Consider the following 26,165-nt stretch of genomic DNA (forward strand, 5'->3'; position numbering starts at 1 on the left):
AATTACATGATAGGAGAAGCAATGAAAAGGGAGGCTAATTCATCTGGGTGCACTAATTTTTGATGGTCAGCTCCACACAAAAAAAAACAGGTGCATCTGACCTCCCAGTTCATTGGGAAAATATCAAAACCCTATGGAAGTAACGGGAACACCGTCAGTACACGGCACCTAAATGTGACCTCTAACCCCCTCCCAGGGCACACAGGCAAATGAAAAGCAATCCCAGGCCACTCAAGACTCAACTGCAAGAGACGCTGTCTACCCCGTCCTACTGAGGTCTGAGCCACTGGCTCATTAAGCTTGTTTTCTTTTTTCCCTATCATTTAATTTAGGAAGGCTGGAAGAAGGCATTTAATGATTTTCCGAAGTATCCTCTGTCCAAATAAGACCTTCCTTAACAAGAATCATTATATTAAATATTTCAAGAGAGACTGGTTTCTTGCTAAACAAAGCTTGATGATAGAGTGCTTATTCGTGTTTGTCTTCCACAGGACTTGCTATAGCCCACCAGGTATCTCCACTCTGCTGACAAATTCACTCTCGTTACAGATCGTGATTATCGTGTATTCTGTCCATATCCCTTGAGCTGTATCTTTGCTCATGGAGACGTCCTGATCAGAGCGAGCCAATTAGAAATTCTGAAATTTTCAAGAGACTTTTAAAATTGTCTTTTACTCAGGTTTTTTTTTCCTGAGTCTTTATGAATAACATTCACTCCTACTTACGTAAAAATTATTTTCAAGTAAATCATTATGACTATCTTCAATTTGCCTTTGGAATCTGCCTATGTGAGATTTGAAATCAAGAGGCCGAGAGAATTGAAAAATCTTAATATAAGACTTTCCAAGATCCTCATAGTGGTTGCACTTCATTTTTCTTCTTGGATAGTTTAATAAAACTAAGACTCACTGGCTGGGGCCAGTGAGCTACAGGAATATGAGTTTTCACTTAAAAAGTAATAATAATAAAAACAATGCAAGTCACTAATGCAGGTTCGGGATATCCTGTGACCTCCAGTCCACGATTTGTGTAAATCTGGTGTCATGTGGGGAAAGTAATAAAAAAATAAGCAAAGTTTCGTTAGGGAATATCAGAGTAAAGCATTTAAGTGAAAACTTATAGGAAAATATTTTTTGCTAAAGTAATACTGTCACTTACCTAAACAAACACACTTAGGTAAAACAGATGCTCATAGAAATTAAAAGTTGTAAATTTTCTTTCTGTTCTGAAACAATTGTTCAAACATTTTCTAATCCATTCTGTCAGTCTTTAAAAACTGCCTTATATATGTTTAAAATGACCCTGAAGAGTCTAACGACCTCTTGTCCCTTTACAAAATAAAATGTCACACTTCCAACCTTAAAAGTTTGTGAAAACCTTTTTTAAAATAGCAAAGCATTTCTGTATTACCTGAAAGATTTACCATTAAGCCATAAGTTCTTCAAATAAAAAATACCAGGGAGTGGATAGCGTGTCAGAGCACAAAGCAGAATGAGGACAACTCATATTGCCTCCTCATACCAATCCTCACCTTCTCCCTCCACTAGTAAAACCAAGTACAGATACTAAATTGAATTTTCTTCCTCTTTCCACCACCTCAACAACGGCTGTCTTCCAACATGGTAGAATAAGCCTGATTCTGTTCATGATCTGGGTACCCCTGATTCCCAGTCCACATATCTTGTCTTGATTCTTTTCCTTAAAACACATCCCAAGGTTCCACCTGCCTGGTGAGCACCACCATACAGATGTCCCAACCCACCTTCAAAGGCCTCATGACCCAAAACAAACATACCCCAGTTCCAACCCCAATGCTGCTCCTTGCTCCATGTTCCTGGGTTTTATTAATGCATCACCATCCTCTTAACCACACAGTGAGCTCTGAGGCAACCAGTTAAAATTCAGATGGAGCAAATTACCTCTCTAAGCCTGTTCCCTTTTCTATAAAAGCTGACGATGACCTACTTTAGATGACTGCTGGGGGATTAAATGAGATAACAATAAAGTAGGCACTTTATCATTAGATATTCCCCTTCCTCACTCTCTATACTTAATTGCTGGTCAAGGCCTATCAACTCTGCCAACCAAATGTCTCTACAATCTTTCCTCTATCTTCTATTCCTACCATCATTGTCCTGGTTTGGACACTCAGCATTCCTAGCCTGAACAACTGCAAGCTCTTGGACTGGTCACCTTGCTCCCTTTCCTCTCCAATCTGCTTGCCTATAAGCTCCATGAGATAGGAGTATAATGAGTCTTAGTCTTTTTGTCTATTTTCCCAAAACCCAGCACAGTGCCTGGCACAGAGTAGGCATTCAACAAACACTTCTTGGCAATGCTGACTGGCTCCAAATTCATCATCCAGACCCAATGAAGCCATGCTCTAAGAAAAACCTCAATCCCATGAGCACTGAAGGAAGTCCTTTGCATACTGACTCATCACAACCTTACTCTCAGAGGCCCATGGTCACAAAATCCCTATTTCTCCCCCTAGAACCCACTGTGGTATATCAGTGTGGAGGCATTGGATCCAGATACACAGTCAGTAAGCAAAAAAGTGTATTCGACATAGCCAGAAAATCGTAAGACATGTTAAAAAACAATAAGTAAATAGTAAGTAGAGCATGTATATGTTAAACATAGAAAAAAAGAGATTGAAGGACCAAGAGATGACTAATTTTCAGTAGCTATTAATCATACATGAGGCACCTGGGCTCTAAATATTCATGATACATTAAATGTACAAGAGGCAGTACATATTCACGAGTACTCAATATTCATGAGGCCTTAATTCAACCACTCATTCATTGGTGACACCTATTCTGGCCCCATGTGTCCTTTGCCCAAGAAACACAAACAAAACCCATGACTATTCGGCAAGCTTAATGGCGAACAAGCTGTGCTCAGGCCCACTTATCCTTGCATCTCTCCAATAGAGTAAGTGTTTCCCATTAGCCTGAAGTTCCTTCTGTCTGTGGTCCTCCTTGCTTGAACTTCAACTCTGGTCTCCAAACCACACTGTTAGTAGGAAAGGCTGATGCAGCAGAAAGAGAGAGACAGGATCACTGCTTGTCCCAGGATTCAGGCAGGGTGGTCCTTCCACCGACTTGGACCATGTCCTAAGCGTGTGAACCTACCCCATCTTTTCCCCTTGCTTCTCACTGTGTGTTTTAAATTGTTTTAATGCATTGTGTGATTTATGCATTTTAATTTGGTCCACGAGACTTGCGTTCTGTGGCCTCTGGGAAAGCCTGCATGCATGCTTCTTGGAGGCCACCACTGCATCAAGGTAATACCCACACAACACTCTGGCTGCTGTGTAAAGAGCAGATTGTAGGGGGAACATAAATGAAAGTAGAGAGACCTATTAGGCAGCTATTCCATTCTTCTACTCAAGAAATGAGGGTAGCTGGGTTAGGATGGTAGCAAAGGGGATAGAGAGACACGGACAGATTCAAGACATGTTTTGCCAGGAGAATGAAGAACAAGGATGGTGGGTAAAGTAAAAGGAGTAGAGACTGTAGTCAGAGAAGGGAATTTCAGAGTCTAAGATATCGGAGATGGCAATACTCCAAAAGAGACAACAGCGTACCCAAGAATCATGGTTCCTCAGGCATCAAAGGGGCCTTGGAAGGTCATCTACACCAACCACCAAACACGCGACTCCCCTCCACACCTTTAAGCTGTCAGTGAAAAATAACCCCTGACATGCCCCCAGGGCCATCCATCTATACCAACGACCAAACAAATACGTGACTCCCCTCACTTCCACCCCTATACCTGACCCTGACCGCCATGCTCATCTAGAGCCATCCACTACAACTTTCAGCAGCTCTCTGCCAGAAAATTATTCCTCTTACTGACCTGAACTCTGACCCCCTAGGTCCTGTCCTTGAGGATACAGAAAATTAGGTCATACCTCCTCCACACGACAGCCCTTTAGATTCCTGAAGACATTTATCAGGCACACCTGAGTCTTTACTGATAAATATCCCTTTTCCCTATTCTGCCTTACACATGACAAATTTTCAGTCCTTTCACCATCCTGGTTGCTGTCCCCTGAAGGCATCCAGAACTCAGCATTGTCCCAAGTGAAGAACTCAAACAAAAACAGGAGAAATCAGTCACCTCCCTTGATCTCTGCCATATTTCTATTCAACCTAGGATTAGCTTCCCTGGTGGCCATATCACAGAGTTAACTCTTATCTGGCTAAAGTGGAGTATGGATAAAGATGGCTGGCATACGTGAGGTGAAGGAACAATGATCCTCTGTTGAAGTAACATCAAAGTCTGTAGTTAACAGGTATCAGGATGAGAAGAGGGTGGTTGAAGCAAATGGCAGTGAATTCAAGAAAGAAAAGAGAATACCAATCTGAAAGTGGCAGTGAAGAACAGCTTTCTCTATTCCCCCGAGGGTGCTCTGAAGGAAGTGATGTGGTCACAGCAAAAAGACCAAAGAGTTTGAAGAAAAATGTCAAAGACACAGAAGAGTTTGCTCATACTAGAGCAGCACCTAAAAGGATACCAGTTGAAACAGCTTCCTTAGGCTTATGTACCATGTTGTATGATTAATACACATCTAGGACACCACAGAAGAGTGAGAGAAATGGCCAGTGTTGACGTGTTGGAGGGTAGAAAGCTGGTAAGTCAACATCAATAACTACAAGCTAACAGCATGTTTATATTCACCACCGCCAACAAGTTAGATACCTAAGCAGTAGCATAGGGTCTTTTAGAAAGCTAGAGAAAGACAGTATACAAAGACAGGAGTTAGAAGTGAAAGAACCATAATTCTGCTTTAAAAGATACCTTGAGGCAGTCCGCTATTTTTCAACTCTGGTTCATTTACTTGAATTGTGTCATCTTCAAGGTAGAAGTAGATTTTATAGCGTCTTATTCTATAGTTTTCTTGACTTTTATCAGCTACTTCATCTTCTAAATAGGCATCAAAAGATAATACCTGTTGGAATCATAATTAGAAACGAAGAAATAAAAAAAAATTCAGGAAACTTAAAATAAATAAAGCTACTGGCCATATACTTCTTGTTAACATAAAGAAAAAAATTGAGATTTTTTTGCAAGAAGACATCCTCACATCAGCTATGAGAATGGATATATGACCTAGATTACAGTATATAAAGATTATTTTATATTTTCATCACCGTCTGGTTACAATGAGGAAATGACAGCCAAGCAGTAAATCCATCATTCAGCTCTACCATAAATTGAACTAGCATCTGTCTCTGGAATTTCACAGTGGAATTCTATATGCATATGTTATAGAAGACAAAATATTCTTTCTCACACGATGAATGTAAGTTTTGTCATTTTTTCCCCATTAAAAACAACACACAGCTACCTTGGTTCTAGGATGAAATTATCCTGACTTCTGGTCCTGCTGATTGCTTGCCTTGAGGCAATTCAAACAGGCAGATCTGAAATTCTTCCAATGCACTGGAGACTCAACCATACACTTCTTCAGGAACCTCAAAATGCCTAGCTCAATGCTAGACCCAGTCTCACTGTGTGTTTTGGGAGACAGGGGAGGTGGACATGGGTAGGAGAGGTGGATTCTAAAGTAGTTACAGTAAAAATCAGAGATAGTAAAAAATATCCTTGAAAATTCCTTAACCCCTTTGAAAACTGTGCCTCTTAGTAAGTTCAACAAAGCCCATCTTTCTCCCATGTTTAAGCAGAGGACTGACTACCTCTTCAGTTGAAGACCAGTTGAAACAGCTTCCCTAGGCTTAGGTACCATGTTGTATGAATAATACGTCTCTTTAGCCAGTGGAATCACTCTCAACACGGCGACCTGCTCACACACTGAGAAAGCACATGGTAATTGAGGACAACTGAAGGAACAGTAGATTCAGGCTACCATTTCAAGCTTGACCAGGGGCACAGACTCCTTTAGAGCTCCATTCTAATATTCCCTTTGCTCTCACTTTTGATCAATTTTTATAATTAAAGTTGCAAAAGTTAATTGTACATATAATACCAGGATAATTCGACATGGACAATATGATATATATGAATGAGTCTATTAGGTGTAATCTACCCTCTAGGGGTGGTCAGTTATCCTAATTAGGGAATATACACTCTGGGAATATTTAGCAAATTTCTATCAGTGTGAAATACCTACACTTCAGAAGCGGCTGAAAAACTGCTTCAGTAGTTTATCTCTGATCAACACAAGAAGCTTTGTTAATTAACATAAAGGATACTAGAAATAAGTTTTAAGTTAGTGAAATTATTGCATTCAAAATGATGGATCAGTTACAGATATTGACCAGGCATTGTCTTTATCAGAACAGGTTCTAAGAATCTAGTAAGCCCAGAGAGCAATACTCTGCAAAATGGCACCTTTGGCTTCATTCCAAAATGGTCCTATGTTCAGCTGCTTGAATTCTTGGGGAATTCATCCGGCCTAATCCCAGTTAGAAGGTTAGCTAAAACCACTACTAGAATGTTGTCATATCTGTGTTGAGTGAACATTTCCACTAAGATGCTGTTGGATGGGTATAGTGTTTCCTTCTGGGGTGATGAAAATATCTTGAAACTAGATAAGAGGTGATGGTTGTACAACACTGTGAATATACTAGATGCCACTGAATTGCACACTTTAAAATGGCTAATGGCTAATTCTATGTTATGTAAATTTTATCTCAACTGAAAGAAAGATGTTGGATGCTGAATAGTGCTGGACACGTTAAAGTGGTGAATTTTATGTTATATGAATTATGTCTCATTTACAAAGTAGGAGGGAAGAAAGATGTTGTTGGAGCACCTAAAAGGACAAGACAGCGGTTTCATGGAGCTTTGAGTAAAGGCAGTGGGGGGGAGTAGAATATGCCACTCAGAATGTGCCACTTTGGCATGTGGATTGTTTTGAGCTGAAGACAATCAGAACCCAGCAGACTCAGACAGAACTTTTTACCTCTCCCTTAACTGTCTAAAAGAATTCAGATAGGGGGCCTGTACCAGGAAGAGAGCTATTACCAGAGATAACTTTTTATATGAGAAAGACTTATCTGCATGGCATGACACACATTTGTTTACCAAACATTTGCTCTTCTCATCTTCCTATGAATTGTCTTCCTCCCCTTTGAAGCCCCAGACCCCTACCTCCTTCTCCTTAGCTCAGGATGGTATATAAGCCTCCATTACCTGACTGCCAGGGAGTCTCATATTTTTATAGGGCTCCCATATGTATAAAACGTGTTTTTCTCCTGTTAATGTCTTATGTCAATTTAGACCAGTCAAAGAATCTAGAAGGGAAAAGTTTTCCACCCCTACAGTAGTATTCAATCTAAAACTCTTTTTTTCTTTGTAATTGGGTATGAAAATATGGAGAGAATTTTCATAGCTCTCACCTACATCTATATATTGAATGCTACTGGTATGAATTTGTGAATAACCAAACTGAGATATCAGTTGACAACATCATCAAGTATGTAATCATGAAATATTTATCAATCAAATAATGCATTAAAAATAATACAGAATGCTAAATGGAAATAAAGAGACAAGGAAAGACATCATTTTAGGCTGGGCTTCAACATTTCTAGAAGAGGGATAGACTGATATTTCACGTTTTGGTCCCCCGAGAATACACGGCTGCCAAACTCCAGCATGAAAGCTCACAAGTCAAAGTGGTAAAGATGGAAAGATAGAAAAGGAAAAGGGAGAAGAAACTATAAAGTGTAGCAAGTAGAAAGCAAGGGAAGAGACACCAAATAGATTAAAGGTGATCTCACAAAGATAAAAGACCTAATTGCAATGGAACCTGATGTACCAGAGAATCCAGAGAGAAAAATAAAAATTGCTAGAAATGAAAATTTATAGAAACATAATTATGATTCAAACTTTCATCACAATTTATGATGCCAAGCACAGACTAGATAAATAATGTCCCAGAGGGTGTAATTGGCTATAATTTTCTTGAAAATGGAAGGTAAATGTCATTTGGCAGGACATGTGATCTTCAGTTCCCCACAGGCCTCTGCAAGCCCTACTGTATCATACGAGGTTACCTGCCTGATCCCTGAGGCATTTGGATTTTGGATCCAACCCTAGTGGATATAAAATATGAAACAAATCAGCTTTAAATAATACATACATGATACTTCCTCATTATAAAGGAAAAACTTTAAATGTTAATATTTCTGAAATCAGGATCTTCTTACAATTAAAGCCCAAAGAAACTCAAAGCAGTCAGGAGTGCGTGTTAACAGAGCACATAGTTGTAACTTGATGTAAGGTGTAAATTTAGCCTCATGGGGAAGGAGTTAATCCAATTTTCATGTCAATTGAGTTATTTGTTTTGCATTACGTATCCCAAATAGGTAGATTTTAACATCAATTTGGATTCCTAATTTTCACTTAAAATGTTTTCAAAATGATTCTAGTCTGATGCAGCATTGACACAAAAAATAATTGTGTGTAGAAAATTGTCCATTGCAGGCTAGGCAATGCAATCCTAAGGCAAAAGCAAAATCCTAATCTCTCAGAATAAATCAGAATTTTTAAAGATGGCGAGGTTGGTGTGACCAATGCATGAGTCATAAAGACTGTTCAGGAACCAAACATCTAAGTGTCAAAAACTTATAGCTGAATTTCTAGAGAAGCTGTTAGGAAAGAGAAATGAAACACCAGTAATGTTCAATAAGGCTCAACATTTTATAAAGAGATCTGCATCACAAATCTAAGTTTAAAATGTTTAGGTTCTATTTGATGAAAAAGGCTCAGACTTAAATTGTGAGGTACTAAAGAAGAAAAGGGTATATAATTGTAAGAATAAATGCATGCTATTATAGGTTGATTAGTACTGTTGGTGAGAAAAAAAATTTCCTCCACCCCTCAATGGTTCTTTTGGCTGGTCTAATAATTAAATTGACATATGACAGATTAACAGGAGAAAACCAAATTTAATTTTGTAGGAATGGGAACCCCATATACATAAGAGGTTCAAAGTCAGAAAGGTAAAATGAGGTATATTTGCCATCTTGAGCCAAGGAATAGGATAGAGGCCTAGGGCTTCAGAGAGGAGGAAAGTAATTCACAGGATGATAAGAAGAGCAGATGCTCAGTAATTAGAGGTTTGCCCTGCCATACAGAAGGTCACAAAATTTATTTCTGGTAATAACTCTTATTATGGGCAAGGCCTCTAATTTAAATTCTTTAAGGGAGAGGTAAAAGTCTCTCTTGAGCCCACAGAGTCTTGACTGCCTTCAGCTCAAAATAATCCACATGCCAAAATGGCACATCTTGGGGAGGCCTGTTCTGAAGCCCTTCAGTCCAGCCTTTGAAACTTCCCGAGAAGTTTCACATTCCAGAAGTTGGGTTGGTAGATTGCTCCATCTCGATGAACCAGTCTCTTAGTTCTGAGAACAGGTCAGTTCAGTTAAACAGCTGTATCTCATTTCAGGAGTTGGTGATGTAGGTGGGCTCCCAAAGTCATGCCTATAGTGCAAGCAATCAGGTATTTAATAAGAGGCATTTGTATGGAAACAAAAGAAAAACAATGGTTAATGATTGGAGTAGACTATAATCCCACTTTCTGAGTTCTGAGGATAGCCAGTCAAGAAGATTTCTAGATGTCAGGCTCGAAGCATCTTTAGACAGAGTGAAGGCAGGCAGTGGCAATCTGACATTTTCCTGGGTTGCAGTCTGAATGTCTCTGATGATCTTTCTGAGTGACCTATACAGCAACAGGCATGAGGACTGTCCATACGTGAGTCATTGTGCTGATTTCTCCAAAATTTATATCAAGTTGTCCAACTTCAGCTTGCATGGCTTCAGAAAAGGGCAGTTTTAGTTCTCAGTGATTCCAAGTCAAAAGGATGGGAGAAAAACTGGAAACGTTAGTTTGGAGAGTCATAGCCAAATACTGGAGGAAACCAGAAGAATTCAGCATCCAGTCCAATTTACAGGTAGAAAATAAAACCTCAAAAACAATTAACAGCACTAGAATTTGATATCCACAAAGGTGTACTGCTAAAACATAATTCTTCTCTCTACAACCACCCCCATTTCTATCAAAGATAATCACAGTAAAACTAATTTGAAAAATAAGTCATTTCAATAAACTTGACCTGTTAGTTACATAAGTGCAGCAAGAATAGTGATTAACCATACAGGTTCTTTTAAATCTGCTTTGCGGGAACTTTTCATAAGGAATCTCAAATTGAAGTCTTACAAGCCACGTCAAAATCTCACCATCAAGGACCTAGTAGACATATACGGAGCACTCCATCCAAAAACAGCTGACTACATATTCTTCTCAAGCGCGCATGGAACATTCTCAAGGATAGACCATATGTTGGGAAATAAAGCAAGCCTCAATAAATTTAAGAAGAGTGAAATCATAAGAAGCATCTTTTCAGACCATAATGCTATGAAACTGGAAATGAACCACGAAAAAAAAACTGGGAAAGTGACAAAAATGTGGAGATTAAACAACATGCTACTGAACAACCAATGGATCATTGATGAAATTAAAGGAGAAATCAAAAACTATCTGGAAACAAATGAAAACGAAAATATGCCATACCAAACCACATGGGATGCAGCAAAAGCGGTCCTGAGAGGGAAACTCATAGCGATACAAGCCCACCTTAACAAACAAGAAAAAGACCAAATAAGCAACCTTAAATTACACCTAACAGAACTAGAAAGAGAAGAACAAACAAAGCCCAAAGTCAGCAGAAGGAGAGAAATAATAAAAATCAGAGCAGAAATAAATGAAATTGAGACCAAAAAAACAGTAGAAAGGATTAATGAAACAAAGAGTTGGTTCTTTGAGAAGAAAACAAAATCGACAAACCCTTAGCCAGGCTTACTAAGAAAAAAAGAGAAAAGGCTCAAGTAAATAAAATTAGAAATGAAAGAGGAGAAATTACAATGGATACCATGGAAATACAGTTATAAGAGAATACTATGAGAAATTATATGCCAACAAATTAGACAATCTAGAAGAAATAGATAAATTCTTAGACTCATACAACCTCCCAAAACTGAACCAAGAAGAAGTGGAGAATATGAATAGACCAATCACAAGTAAAGAGATTGAAATAGTAATCAAAAACCTCCCAAAAAATAAAAGTCCAGGACCAGATGGCTTCTCCAGTGAAATTTACCAAACATTCAAAGAAGATTTAATACCTATCCTTCTCAAACTATTCCAAAAAATAGAGGAAGATGGAACACTTCCTAAATCATTCTACGAGGCCAACATCACCCTGATACCAAAGCCAGACAAAGACAATATAAAGAAAGAAAATTACAGGCCAATATCGCTAATGAACATAGATGCAAAAATCCTCAACAAAATATTGGCAAACCGAATACAGCCATACATTAAAAAGATCATACACCATGATCAAGTGGGATTTATACCAGGGATGCAGGGATGGTTCAACATCCGCAAATCAATCAACGTGATACATCACATCAACAAAACAAAGAATAAAAACCACATGGTCATCTCAATAGACACAGAGAAAGCATTTGACAAGATACAACATCCATTTATGATGAAAACTCTCAACAAAATGGGAACAGAAGGAAAGTACCTCAACATAATAAAGGCTATTTATGACAAACCCACAGTCAACATCACACTCAACGGGGAAAGACTGAAAGCTACTCCTCTGAGAACAGGAACGAGGCAGGGCTGCCCACGCTCACCACTCCTGTTCAACATAGTACTGGAGGTTTTGGCCAGAGCAATTAGGCAAGAAAAAGGAATAAAAGGAATCCAAATAGGCAACGAAGAAGTGAAACTCTCACTATTTACAGATGACATGATTGTATATAGAACACCCTAAAGAATCTGTTGGAAAACTATTAGAAATAATCAACAACTACAGCAAAGTTGCAGGGTACAAAATCAATCTACAAAAATCAGTTGCATTTCTGTATGCTAATAACAAACTAACAGAAAGGGAGCTCAAAAAGATAATACCATTTACAATTGCATCAAAAAGAATAAAATACCTAGGAATAAATCTTACCAAGGAGGTAAAAAACCTATACAATGAGAACTACAGGACATTATTGAAAGAAATTGATGATGACATAAAGAAATGGAAAGATATCCCATGCACGTGGATTGGAAGAATAAACATAGTTAAAATGTCTATATTACCTAAAGCAATCTACAGATTCAATGCAATCCCAATCAGAATCCCAATGACATTCTTCACGGAAATAGAAAAAAGAATACTAAAATTCATATGGGGCAACAAAAGACCCCAAATAGCTAAAGCAGTCCTAAGAAAAAAGAACAAAGCAGGAGGCATCACAATCCCTGACTTCAAAACATACTACAAAGCAATAATAATCAAAACAGCATGGTACTGGTACAAAAACAGACACACAGATCAATGGAACAGAACTGAAAGCCCAGAAATAAAACTACACATATATGGACAGCTAATTTTCGACAAAGGTGCTAAGAACATACAAAGGAGAAAGGAAAGTCTCTTCAATAAATGGTGTTGGGAAAACTGGACAGCCACATGCAAAAGAATGAAAGTGAATCATCTGCTATCGCCATTCACAAAAATTAACTCAAAATGGATCAAAGACCTGAAGGTGAGACTTGAAACTATAAAACTCATAGAAGAAAATATAGGCAACACACTACTTGACATTGGTCATAAAGGAATCTTTTTGGATGACATGCCTACCCAGACTAGGGAAACTAGTAAAATGAAAACTAGAAAAAATAAACAAGTGGGACTTTATCAGATTAAAGAGCTTCGACAAGACAAATGAAACCAGAATCAAGATGAACAGACAACCCACCAGCTGGGAGAAAATATTTGCAAAACATACATCTGACAAGGGGTTGATCTCCATAATATATAAAGAACTCACACAACTGAACAACAAAAAAATAAACAACCTGATCAAAAAATGGGCAGAGGAAATGAACAGACACTTCTCCAAAAAAGGTATACAGATGGCCAATAGGCACGTGAAAAGATGTTCAACATCACTAATCATCAGGGAAATGCAAATCAAAACAACACTAAGATATCACCTCACACCCGTTAGAATGGCTATAATCACCAAGACAAAAAACAACAAATGTTGGAGAGGATGTGGAGAAACAGGAACCCTCATACACAGCTGGTGGGAATGCAAACTGGTGCAGCCTCTATGGAAAACGGTATGGAGATTCCTCAAAGAATTAAAAACAGAGATGCCCTATGATCCAGCCATCCCACTACTGGGAATCTATCCAACAAACCTGAAATCAACAATCCAAAGAGGCTTATGCACCCCTATGTTCATTGCAGCATTATTCACCATAGCCAAGTAGTGGAAGCAACCTAAGTGTCCCTCGACTGACGATTGGATCAAGAAAATGCAGTATATATACATACAATGGAATACTACTCAGCCATAAAAAAAGACAAAATCGTCCCATTTGCAACAACATGGATGGGCCTGGAGGGTATTATGTTAAGTGAAGTAAGCCAGAAAGAGAAAGACAAACACTGTATGATCTCACTCATATGTGGAATATAAACCAAAACCCAGAGAGAGAAAACTGTATTGTGGTTACCAGGGGCAATAGGGGTGGGGGGGGTGGGCACAAGGGGTGAAGGGAGACATATATATGGTGATGGACAAACAAAAATGTACAACCCAAAATTTCACAATGTAAAACATCAATAAAAAAAATTTTAAATCTCACCATCAGACTTCTGCAATACCTATAGATTTGGGATAACTCCTCTCTTCCCGAGGTTCCCAAAATATCTTGAGGTTCCTGAATCTGCCAAGAAGTGACCTTCCTTACTTACCTAGTAAGGCTGTCTGGACCCTGTAAGCAAGGTACCAGGCAGATTTTTCTAAGGGGCTTTATTGACTCCACGAAAATTAGTTCCTTAAAGCTGTCTGGTCATATCTGAGTCTATGCACATCTCTATCAAATATGACATTCCAGTCAAAGCCCTGGTAACACAATCAGTTTCCAATTGTGTCCTGTTACAAAGAGAACAGATTCTTTATTGAACTTATGTAAATAACTATATTGCCATGAAAATAAGAGTTCCTGAATTCTGGAGGGATCAGGTAGGGAGAAAAAGATAAATGTTTCAATTCTGCTTACAAAGGTATGATTTGCCAAATTGCTGTAAGTCATAGTTAGCTTAAGAGAAAATGTTTCCTTATATCTGGAAAACAAAAGATTTAAGAACCAGCAGTATTTCAGACAAAAATTCATAAAAGTTATAAGCATCCTCATTAGTTCATTTAGTCTCGTGTAATTAATTCTTGTTGATCTTGATCTTTTGTTAGCAGTTTTATGATGCCATTAGTTTCTCTGTTAGAGTTCTGCAAATTCTTACTCAGTTCAGTGGTATGATCTGAAAGTTATCAGAAACCTCTACTCGGAGTTCTTTCCATGAGTTTCACTGAAGATGAAGCATTTTTGCAAAAGCATCAGAGTAAAACAATAACTGTAAATGATAAAAGACTTAAAAATGGCAATGGTTAAAGATCTGATTAGAGTTCATTACAATGCAACTGACAAGCAAATTTGCTTATTTCTGTGACACACAACATTTTAAAATAATAACTGGTTGGTGAACATGATGTAATCTGTGCAGAAGTGGAGGTGTAGTGATGTACACCTTAAATTTTTACAATGTTGTAAACCAATGTTACTGCAATAAACAAAAAATTAAAAAAAATAAAAATAAAATAAAATAATAACTGGAACTATGACTAATAACATTATAAGAGGACATAGAATTTTATACAATTTCTAGAACACTTACAGCACATATCCACATAAAGATAAAATAAACAGGTTTAGTATCACTCTCTATTTGACAATACTTCTCATGTAATTTAACATATCAAATAAGCCTAATTTGTTTAACTTTTTTTTTTTTTTTTTTTTACAAGGTGAGAGTCAAATCTTTTAAGATTTTCCAGGGACCCTCTGGGAAATTTCAAAGTTAGTTTTAGGTCAAAAAGATTCCATTTTAGAATTTGATTTTAGGAAGTTGCCAAAATGTAAGAAGTTTTGAACATTTAACTAAATAGAATCACAGATCATTATGAAATAATACTTAATTATCCATTTAACCGAAGTAACAACGAAAGATTTCAAAAGCAAATATAGAAGCTTACATAGGTCTGAGCAACACTAAGCTCTTAGAAGACTAGGTTTACTTTAGTAATCAAAGACCTGATGATGGAGATAACACGAAACAGAAATTATTTTGATAAAACGCAACATCTTTCCTTTCCAGGTAGGTTACTTTAAAAGGTAAAGAAAAATCGTTTACAATCTGTTATCAAAAGCAGACCAAGTCCAAGAAAACTTGGTATGGTCATGCGTTCAGTCAGACCACTGGCTTCCCATCTAATTTTCTGCCTTTTACAACAGATCTTTCAATGAAGCTATTTTGGAATTTTGAAACCTTGCAGAGGCTTCTGAGTACCCATTAAAATAGGTATCCCATTCTGTTTGTTTGATTTGAGAACTCTTACTCTTAAGCTCTAATTGGAATGTTCCTCATAATAGCCATTATAATGTTAAGTTGTAATTTCCCTGAAGGCTGGCAGCAGTTTGGCAGGATCCTAGCCGCAAATGGAGTGTAACCCATGTTTTTTATCCAGCCGTATCTAGCCACAAATGGGGTGCAACCCACATTTCTGTCCAGCTATATTTTGGAGCCCCCAACCTGACGATTACCAAGCAAAGTTTTCTGGACGCAAAACAAGCCTACTAAGATTTTGCTTTTTTTTAAAGATATTTATAGCTTCCAGGATTGTAGTTCTTAAACATTTAAGACTTTTTTATTTGCCCAATTTCCAAATAGTTCCTCTCTCTTTTCTTTTTTTTTCTTAAGCGCAAGGCAACCGGACTTCCAATGTCCTGATGTTTTACAAAATCTGCAAATGTCTGAAAGCAAATAGGAAGGAGTCTGAGTAGACTTTGATTTTTATTCTAAGTCTAATTTCTGTTCTTCTGTCTTATTCAGGGAGTCCTTAAGGCTAGCCATTATACCAGTAAGACAACTGTTTATGATGAGAACTCTCTAAGAAATTTTTTCTTTCTTTTAAATATAGCCAATTCAAAGGATCCATCATCTGGCAACTGACAAGTAGGATCTTATATTAATCTCAATAGTGACTCAAACAAATAAGCTTTTTTGTGGAAAGATCCAGAGGTAACTTTCCAGGCTTAGACTCTCAAAGACAGTCTAAGGAAGTAAAGTCCTTTGTTGAAAGCAATGAAGGTTGAGACAACAAAGGCCCCTTATGTACTAGGACCCCTCTCTCCTCAGGGGAGAGCCGGCACACCTGGCACAAAGAGATTCTTGGGACCCCAGTCTATTCAACTGGCCACCAGGTGTACTCCAATAAGTGCACCTTCCAGATGGCAGAGACCACAGAGAGTATTCTCACTGGTCAAAAAGCCAAGCTTTCACAACACGGAACGACACAGAGACAAGAAAAACAATGACCATCTCTGGGAAAACCATGAGTACTCATACCAAATAACCAGAGCTGCTGAGCCCGAGAACTAGCTCCACAAATATTTTCTCCTGCTAATCTAAATTTAGAAAAGGAAAAGAAGGACTCTCACCACTCTGCTTCCACCAAACTCTGCAGGTGGAGATCTGGGAGTCTGATACGGTAAGAATTCTTACCTTTTGACAGCTCTTGTCAGAGGTGCCAGGATCTTTCTACTGCAGCAGCTTTGGGGTGAGCAGTGCCCAGCCAGTGAGGTCTCCTGGCTGGCTCACTAAAACTGTTAGTGAGAAAAAATTTTCCTCTACCCTTCAAAGGTTTTTTGGGCCAGTCTAATAATTAAATTGACATATGACAGATTAACAGGAGAAAAACAAATTTAACTTTCTACATACCCCACATACATGAGAGGTTCAAAAACAGAAAAGTAAAATGATGTATATATGCCATCTTGAGCCAAGGAATGGGATAGGGGCCTAGGGCTTCAGAGAGGAAGAGGGTAATTCACAGGATGATAAGAGGAGCAGATGTTCAGTAATTACAGATTTGTGCTGCCATACAGATAGGTCACAAAATTTATTTCTGGTAATAACTCTTATTATGGACAAGACCTCCAATTTAAATTTTTTAAGGGAGAGGTAAAAGTTTCTCTTGAGCCCACAGGACCTCAACTGGTTTCAGCTCAAAATAATCCACATGCCAAAGTGGCACACGTTGGAGAGGTCTGTTCTGAACCCCTTTAGTAGACAATAAAAATTTGTGTACATTTAAAGCAGTGTCGTTTATTCTTCCTGAAAAAACTGTTATTATCAGTGGTTTCTCTTATGATTATGGACTCATAGAATAAAGGAAATAAACCATAATAAATTTTGTATTGCATATAAAGGATGGCTACTTTATACATGATAATGGTGTATTTATATAAATTTCTCATTCATGAAAAGGAGCAGAATATGACACCACAAAATATGTCTCTTTGGCATAAGAATTATCTTGAGCTGATTATTTTAAAGAAACTGCAGACACAGAAGTTCTAAAATCCAAGTAAAAGTTACCCTTTTGTGGGGCCGGCCCGGTGGCGCAGGCGGTTAAGTGCGCGCGCTCCGCTGCGGGGCCCGGGGTTCGCTGGTTCGGGTCCCGGGCGCGCACCGACGCACTGCTTGGTAAGCCATGCTGTGGCGGCGTCCCATATAAAGTGGAGGAAGATGGGCACCGATGTTAGCCCAGGGCCGTCTTCCTCAGCAAAAAAGGAGGAGGATTGGCGGATGTTAGCTCAGGGCTGATCTCCTCACAAAAAAAAAAAAAAAAAAAGTTACCCTTTTGTAAGAGACATTTACACTTATAAGGGAAATCTCAATTTGTGAGGGTGTCTCCCTCTCTCTACCAGGAAGAGGAGGATGACTAAATCTCTAGAAACTTTTATCAATGGAGAAGGTATGGACTTAAATCTGCATAACAACCTTACTCTTGTTTACTGTGCTTTGCCTGACAGCCTCCCAGAACTGGCTCTACCATCGCCCACCCACCCACCCCACCCCCAACATCTTCTTTTGTCTTTAGCTGGAGATGGTATTAAGGTACTGGCTTGGACCATTTCAGGGAGTTACTCAGTTTTCCTGGGTATCTCCCACATATACAGGAGGTACACATATTATTAAAGTTCTGTTTGTTTTCCTCCTGTTAATCTGTCTTTTATTACAGGGGCGGTCTCAGCCAAGAACCTAGAAGGGTAAAGGGAAAATTATTTTTCTACACCTACATAGGCTAATTTATAAAAAAAATTCTAATAAATTTAAAATACAGAAATTATATGAGTTATAATCACTGAGCACAAACTAATACATTTAGAAATGTATCATGTAACTATAAACAAAAATTGTCATTCCTAATAATTGTTGTGCTGAAAATAAATTTTAAAATACAAAAAAATAAGTATAGAACCTAATAAATTTTATAGATGTACAAACCTATAAGATACAGGCAAATCTGTAATCTTGCGTAAAGTACTGGATTTAGATTATTACATAAGAGAATTTAAAGAAAGCTAACTCAGTTAAATGTGCTAACTCAGCGATTCTCAGCCTCAGCTTCACATTAGCAACATATTAGAGAGAGACCAGATTCAAGCCTAAACAAATTAAATCAGAATCCTGGGGGCAGGTAAGAGGAGTATCAGTATTTTTTAAAAACCCCCCAGGTAATTCTGAAATGCAGTCAGAGTTTTGAATCAGTGAGCAATGGACTGAACAAAAATTTCTGAAAGCGCAGAAATTTGTCATAAAGAAAACAGGTAGAAAGCAAAAAGGATAAAAAAAACAGATAAATTCGAAAGGAAAAAAACTACAACAAATAAATCCAAGAGTTTTTTAACAAATAAAATAATAAGATTCTAGCAGAGATAATCAAGAAAGAATATAAATAAATAAAATCACAAATGAGACAATGCATGACAAAGAGATGTAATAAATTATAAGATATAAATTATTATGTTATGCAAATTTATATGAAAATAAATTTTAAAACCACAAATAAGTGATTTTCTGTACGAATTATGAATTATCAAAACACAATAATAAACTAATAACCAAGTAAGAAGTGAAAAAATTACCAAAGAATTGGCCCAACAAAAGTTCTAGCCAGGATGAATTACTAATGGAGTCTTTCAAACTTTCAAAGAAAAGAAAATTACCACATTATGTAACTCCCCCAGGATATCAAAAAACGATGGAAAGCCACGAAGGTGAATTCCAATGCCTGATAAACATACCATAAAAAAAAAGTAAACTATAAAGTATAAGGGTTCAGAACAGGCCTCCCCAAGATGTGCCACTTTGGCATGTGGAATATTTTGAGCTAAAGGCAATCGAGACCCCACGGGCTCAAGAGAAACTTTTACCTCTCCCTTACAGACTTTAAATTGGGGGCCTTGCCCATAATAAGAGTTATTACCAGAAATAAATTTTTGTGACCCATCTGTGTGTCAGGGCAAACCTCTAATTACTGAGCATCTGCTCTTCTTATTATCCTGTGCCTTCCTAGCCTCTGAAGCCTCAGGCCCCTAGCCCATTCCTTGGCTCAAGAGAGCATATATACCTCATTTTACCTTTCCGTCTTTAAAGCTCTCATGTATGTGGGGTCTCTGACTCTCCATGTATGTGGGATTCTCGTATACACAAAATTAAATTTTTATTTTCTCCTGTTAATCTGTATTCTTAGACCAGCCAGAAGAACCCAGAAGGGTAGAGGAAAATTTCTTCCTCCCTCACAGGAGCAATAGTTATCACCCTGGCTGCACATTAAAATTATCTGTAGAGCTTTTTTAAACTCCTAAGACTTGGGCCACATCCACACCCATCCCCCACCCCCCACCCCCCCCCACACACAATGAAATCAGAATCTCTCAAAGTGGGCTCAGGCATCAGCAATTTTTAAAGCTCCCCAGGTGATTACAGTGTGCAAGCCAAGGCTGAGAACTACTGCTCCAGAGCAATTTCACTACTTATGATTTATAGAACAAAGATCCTAACTAAAATATAAGCAAACAGAATTCAATAGTCCACCTACACAAAATATAAGCAAACAGAATTCAGTAGTCCACCTACACAAAAAGCAGCATTTTCCTCACAAAGATGTTTCAAAATTAGAAAATAAGAGCAAATATATATCGATCTCATACCATTTCCTATGATATACGTTTTAAAATACAAGAGTAATTCCTTAAGATTAAAAAGCATCTGCTTTAAAACAACAGCCTACATATTCAGTATTATACTTAATTAAAGTGTGTGTCTACTACAATCAGGAACAGAACAAAAATGCCCCTACAAACATCATTATTTAATATTATTTTTAGGAGTTCTGGACAATGTAAGAAGGTATGAAGTAAAAATATTAGCAAGAAAGAGACAAAAGTATCATTATAGGCAGATAAAATAATGGCATAGGCAAAAGCTGAAAAACTAAGACCAAAAAAAAGATTTCAGCATAACCACAACTGAATCAAAAATATTCTTATGTACTAGCAATAACCAGCTGAAAATACAGTGGGAGGAAAAAGTATGTTCACAATAGAATAAAAAATTACAAAACACTTAAAATAGTTTTAAGGAAAACTGAGACCCAGATAAAACTCTAAAAATATTTACTAGAAGATATAGAAGAACTTGACTAATAGTAAGTCAGGTGAAGTATATTCTGGATAAGCAAACTAAAATAACATATTTCAAGTGGATGTTTCATTGGTGTTTTGGAGGGACTTGAAAAAAATAATTCTAAGTCCACCTGATAAACAGGTCAGCCTATTAAAGATAACTATGAAAATTAAAGGTAATGTAGGAGACCTCACTCTCCTAGATTTTATACCTTACTATAATACTTCAATTATTAAAATAGTGCAATACCAGAATAACAAGAGACATACTAGAATGTAGAAAAGAATAGATTGTCTGAAAATAGACTCTATTACATAAAGAAATTTAACACATGATGAAAAAGGAGTCACATATCAATAACTGAAAAAAGTACTAACTTGGAAAAGCATCAATGTATGTCCTCACCTAAAATAAAATATAACCCAAAATAAATACCAGATGGATTACGGACTTAAATATAACAAATATACCCTTTTAACCTTAAAAAAAAGTATCTATGTGTCAAAGCCTTGAAAGGGATAACCATTCTATGCTTCAGAGAAAAAGAGAAAATTATGAAAAAAAAATTAAGATTTGACTACAAAAACAAGTTATAACTTCAATAGCCTAAAATATAAATAAAAAAACAATTTTAGGAAATACAACAAAAGTTTATTTCATAAAAGTGTTTAAAATTACTTTTTTTTTTTTTTTGCTGAGGAAGATTCACCCTAAGCTAACATCTGTTGCCAATCTTCCTCTTTTTGTGTGAGCCACTACCACACCATGGCCACTGACAGACAGAACCAGGGCCGGCTGCAGAAGTGAAGCACACCGAACTTAACCACTAGGCCACCAGAGCTGGCCCCTAAAATTACTTTTTAAAAGATCTTAAAGAAAAAATAAAAAAAAGAACTTAAAATTCACGAGACAGTCAATAAATAAAAGAAAGATGTTTGCTCTTAGGAAATTATCAGATTAAGTACCAATTAAAATAACAGTGATGTACCGGTTTTGTTTGTTTCTCCTTTTAAATCGGCCTGGAACAATTATTCACCATGGACGGGATTTTAAACTACTCCAGTTCTTCTGGGGCAATGTGGTGCTATGAAGAGCCAATTTAAAATTCCTATACTTCCCAGGAACTCTCTCTCCGGGCACGTAGCCCAAAGAAAAAAACCAAAATAGGGAAAAACATAGGCGCAAAGATGTTCTTTGCAAAAATGTTTTTTATTATAGAAAAAAATTCGAGTGACGGAACCTAAAGAGTTAACAAAAAGGGGAGCGTTTGGTAAATTAGGGCACATCTACGTACTCCATGGAATATTATGGAGGCATTGGTATGATGTTTTTGAAAATTATGCAGCAATAAGAAAAACACTTAGGACACGCAGAAATGTTGAGTGAAAAAACCACGACTGAAAATGGTAATATATTACAATTACAACTATATTTTTTAAAGCTTATATATTTAAATTACGTTTTAAAAACCATAACCATGTTTTTCAAAAAGAATGGGTGGAAAAGAAGGAACAAAAAGCAAGCAATGGCGGCGGCTTGAGTGGAAGCCTGGCTTGGCCGCAAGATTGTAGTGACCTCGGCGCCACGAGACGGGCAGCTAGGGGGGGAGGGGAGGACTGACCTGAGGCGGAGGCGCAAGGGGGTGTCCCCCTTCTTGGAGGGAGTGCTTCCGGTGCCCCGCTGCTCCGGCGTCCAGTTCGGCCCTGTTCTCCTGTACGCCCTTGGCGGCCTGGACCTCTAGGCCACCAGCCCAGCTCAGGGGCGCCCTGTGTGTGATCCGCAAAGCACCTGGCAGTCTTTTCAAGGGCTTGGACGTCTCGGACGGGCTTTGTTTTCCAAACCAAACGGAGGAGCTTTATAATCCTGGAAGTGCTCTGATGTCCCCGGAAGTGCTTTGACATCCTATAAGTAGCTGTACAAAAACGAACGTGCTTACTCATATCTCGGACGCACGCGGTGGGAGCGGACGCCAGACCGGGCCTTCGGTGGGTCGTTGGGACTTTTCTAACTCGCTTTGGAATTACAAACTCAGTGGAAGGACTTGGACATCTCTGGAATACTGAGCACTGTGACGGACAGCTAAACCCTCGTGGCGGCGCAAGATCACGTACCACAGGACCGGCACTAGGTAGGGTCCCCCGGCAAATGCAGATGCCTCTGGGAGCACACTAGGGGGCCCTTTCCAGGCCGCCAGCTCCTTGCTCGGTATCCGGGAGAGGCCAGCAGCCCTAAGTGCCTGAAAGCACATAAGGAGGACCTTGTAGCCTTCAAGCCGCGGTTTCCCAGGGGCTCATCCTGCCAGGGAAAGTCCTCATCCTCCTCCTCGTTGTCCTCCCCGTCGTTCTTCTCGTCCTCCTCTTTGTCCTCCTCTTTGTCCTCCTCTTTGTCCTCCTCTTTGTTCTCCTCGCCCTTCCCCCCTCCGCGAACTCCTCACCCTTCCCCCCTCCTCCGCGCCCTCGCCCTTCCCCCTCCCCTCGCCCTTCCCCCCTCCCCTCGCCCTTCCCCCTCCCCTCGCCCTTCCCCCTCCCCTCGCCCTTCCCCCCTCCCCTCGCCCTTCCCCCTCCCCTCGCCCTTCCCCCCTCCCCTCGCCCTTCCCCCTCCCCTCGCCCTTCCCCCCTCCCCTCGCCCTTCCCCCTCCCCTCGCCCTTCCCCCCTCGCCCTTTCCCCTTCCCCTCCCCCCTCTTTCTGCTCCTCCTCCTTCCACCCCGCCCCCCTTCTCCTGCCCTTCCTCCTCCCACCTCTCCCCCCTCCTCCTCCGCCCATTCCTCAGTGTTAGGTGTGCTTGGAGAGGCCTCCAAAGACTGCCTGATTTGGACCACTCAGGGTTCCTTTCGTCCGTGGAATCCCCTCTGCACCATCCCCTCAGTGCTCTGCCAGTCCTCTTCTAGAAGAAATGGCTTCTCTAGAGGATGCCTACAGCTTTAACTCCAAAAATAGTTCTTGTAACTCCGAGAACTCTGAATTAGCAGTCAAAGGTGAGGGTCAAAATGATAAGACTGAGGAAACAAACAAGGTCCAGAGAAGGACGGATAGACAGCAAGACCAGGGCTCTTCAATGATCTACGTGAAGGCTATGCATGGCATCCTAGAAAAATTGATGCCACAAGGAAAGGAAGAGGCTGCCACTAGTGCAAAACTGAACCCAAGAGAGTGTCCCAATCCTGGAGAAAGACCACCCAGGGCTGTCACTTTCTCTGCACCTCAGAAAAAGAAAGCATCAGCTCTAGAGTTCAGAGCACAGAAGGAAAAGTTGGTGATAGAGATCAGCAACAGCGGTGACAGGAGAGTAATTCTAGTTCCTCAGGAAAAGCCTAGTGAGAAGCCACCTGGTGACCAAAAGGCAGTCATTTCTGAAAAAGGCTCTCCAGCCCTGAAATTTCTAGATAAATGTGACTCTCATTCAGAAATCCAAAAGCATCAAGAAGGAGATGTGGTGATTGGGCACCTGTCTTCAGGAAGTGACTGGTCTGATGTGGGTGCGACTTGCGCAGTCAGATTCTCTCAGGAGGAGCCAGTCTCACTGAGTCTCTCAGGAGTTCTAAACTCTTCATCCTTCACCACTAACCGTGACACATACCAGCCTTGTTGGTACAGTGGTCCTTGGTATGACTATGCCAGCTACTGGACCAGCATTCCCAAGCCTCCTCACTATCTCTCCATGGGCGGCAGCGGCAGCAGCAGCAGCAGCGCGTCCCAAGCTGGGAAGAGCAGCTGGAGCTTCTTGAGTGATTATTCTTCCAACTCTACAGTGTGCTTCCAAAACTGGGCCGGAGACCTGAATGCATCAGAGGAAGGTCAGTCCCAGAATTTTCATTCATTTCTTTCCTCCAGAAGTTCAGAAGGAAAGGTGAAGGAGAAAGCAACATTCCAAGAGGAGACACCATCACGTCCTTGGGGAGGACATGCATCTAGTTCTCTGCCAAGGAGCCACCAGGAGCAGAGCCTACAGGAGGGTTTCATTGATACCCATTGTCACTTAGACATGCTCTTTTCCAAGTTATCTTTCAAAGGGACCTTTACGAAGTTCAGAAAAATTTATAGCTACTTTTTCCCTAAGGAATTTCAGGGCTGTATCTCTGATTTCTGTGATCCTCGGACACTAAGCGATGGCCTATGGGAGGAGCTGTTGAAAGACGATCTGGTTTGGGGGGCCTTTGGCTGTCACCCCCATTTTGCACGTTACTACAATAAAGTTCAAGAAAGAAATCTTATGCAAGCCTTACGGCACCCCAAGGCTGTAGCATTTGGAGAAATGGGCTTGGATTACTCTTATAAGTGCACCACACCTATCCCACAGCAGCACAAGATATTTGAGAGACAGCTGCAGCTGGCTGTGTCTCTAAAGAAGCCCTTGGTGATCCACTGCCGAGACGCTGACAAAGATCTGCTGGGCATCATGAAAACATTTGTGCCCTCTGACTACAAGATCCATAGGCATTGCTTCACTGGCAGTTACCAAGTCATCGAGCCATTTTTGGAATACTTTCCCAACATGTCTGTGGGCTTCACAGCAGTCCTGACTTACTCTTCCGCCTGGGGGATCCGCAGCGCTCTGAAAAAGATCCCACTGGAGAGAATCATTGTGGAAACTGACTCTCCCTACTTCCTCCCTCGCGGGGTTCATAAAAGCTTTTGCCAGTATGCCCACCCAGGCCTGGCCCTGTATACCGTTCGAGAGATTGCCAGAATCAAAGAACAGTCACTCTCCCGCACCTTGTCCACCTTGCGTGAGAACACTGGTCGCCTCTACAGTCTTTAAGCAGAGAGGGCATAGTCAGGAGTCTTCCAGAAAAGGGAGACCAGCAGCCTGACAACATAGACGTGGTTTGAATTCTGCCTGTGTCCCAGGTCAAGCGTGTGTTTGGCAAGCCCACTGGGACAAAAAAAAACCCAGGACAGGATGTTTTTCTCAAAACCTCTTCATAAGACTTCTGCTTCTGGCTGGTAGAGTGGGATGCAATGGGATGGGAGGGAGGTAAAGGGGAACTGCCCTTGATGTTATCAGGGTTTTTCCTACCAGCCAAATTGTGCCAGGGTAGTCACTAAAGAAGAAAGAGTTCCATAGTGTATATAACAAGTTTGCTAATTCAATTCCTTATTCTCTGCAGTCTGTGTTTTTGAGCGGTTGGTGAATCAAGTCACCCTCTTACTTGTCTTTAAAAAAAAAAAGCAAGGAATGTTTAATTTTAAAAGTGAGCTAGGTGATTTGTTCTGTTTATTCCCAAAATGTATTTGTTATCATAGGAATTCTATAATCCATATGGTTTGTAGTTAAATTCATACGTTCAGTGATTGTTCAACATACATTCAGTGATTGTTCAACTTGCAATTTCTTATTTCTAAAGATAAACCAACAGGAGTGTTTCATCTAAAAGGAAATCAATATAGATAAAAATTAGTCACTTAATAGTCATAATGTGCCGGGGGCGCTGTGGAGGAGCCTAGGGTGATGGGAGCCAAATCGGTTGAATCTTAGAACACCACTGAGGAGATGAGTTTTGAATCTGAGCT

At 39.6% G+C, this 26,165-nt stretch overlaps 2 protein-coding genes across 3 annotated transcripts in view; one reads left to right on the top strand and one right to left on the bottom strand.

The window, feature by feature from the left end:
* Positions 1 to 26,165, bottom strand: part of EFHC2 (EF-hand domain containing 2) — a 181,255-nt gene that overhangs the window by 111,727 nt on the left and 43,363 nt on the right. For both annotated transcript variants that reach the window (XM_058535686.1, XM_058535687.1), the window contains exon 3: positions 4,810 to 4,960. In XM_058535686.1, coding sequence (XP_058391669.1) covers positions 4,810 to 4,960 — 151 coding nt within the window. The remainder of the gene's footprint in view (positions 1 to 4,809; positions 4,961 to 26,165) is intronic.
* LOC131400647 (putative deoxyribonuclease TATDN2) lies at positions 5,309 to 25,624 on the top strand. The gene is made up of 2 exons (XM_058535338.1): positions 5,309 to 5,314; positions 23,521 to 25,624. Exons 1-2 carry the CDS (start codon positions 5,309 to 5,311, stop codon positions 25,411 to 25,413), a joined length of 1,899 nt encoding a protein of 632 aa, XP_058391321.1. The 3' UTR covers positions 25,414 to 25,624.

Source organism: Diceros bicornis, chromosome X (assembly GCF_020826845.1).
Source record: "Diceros bicornis minor isolate mBicDic1 chromosome X, mDicBic1.mat.cur, whole genome shotgun sequence".
Taxonomy (NCBI): Eukaryota; Metazoa; Chordata; class Mammalia; order Perissodactyla; family Rhinocerotidae; genus Diceros; species Diceros bicornis.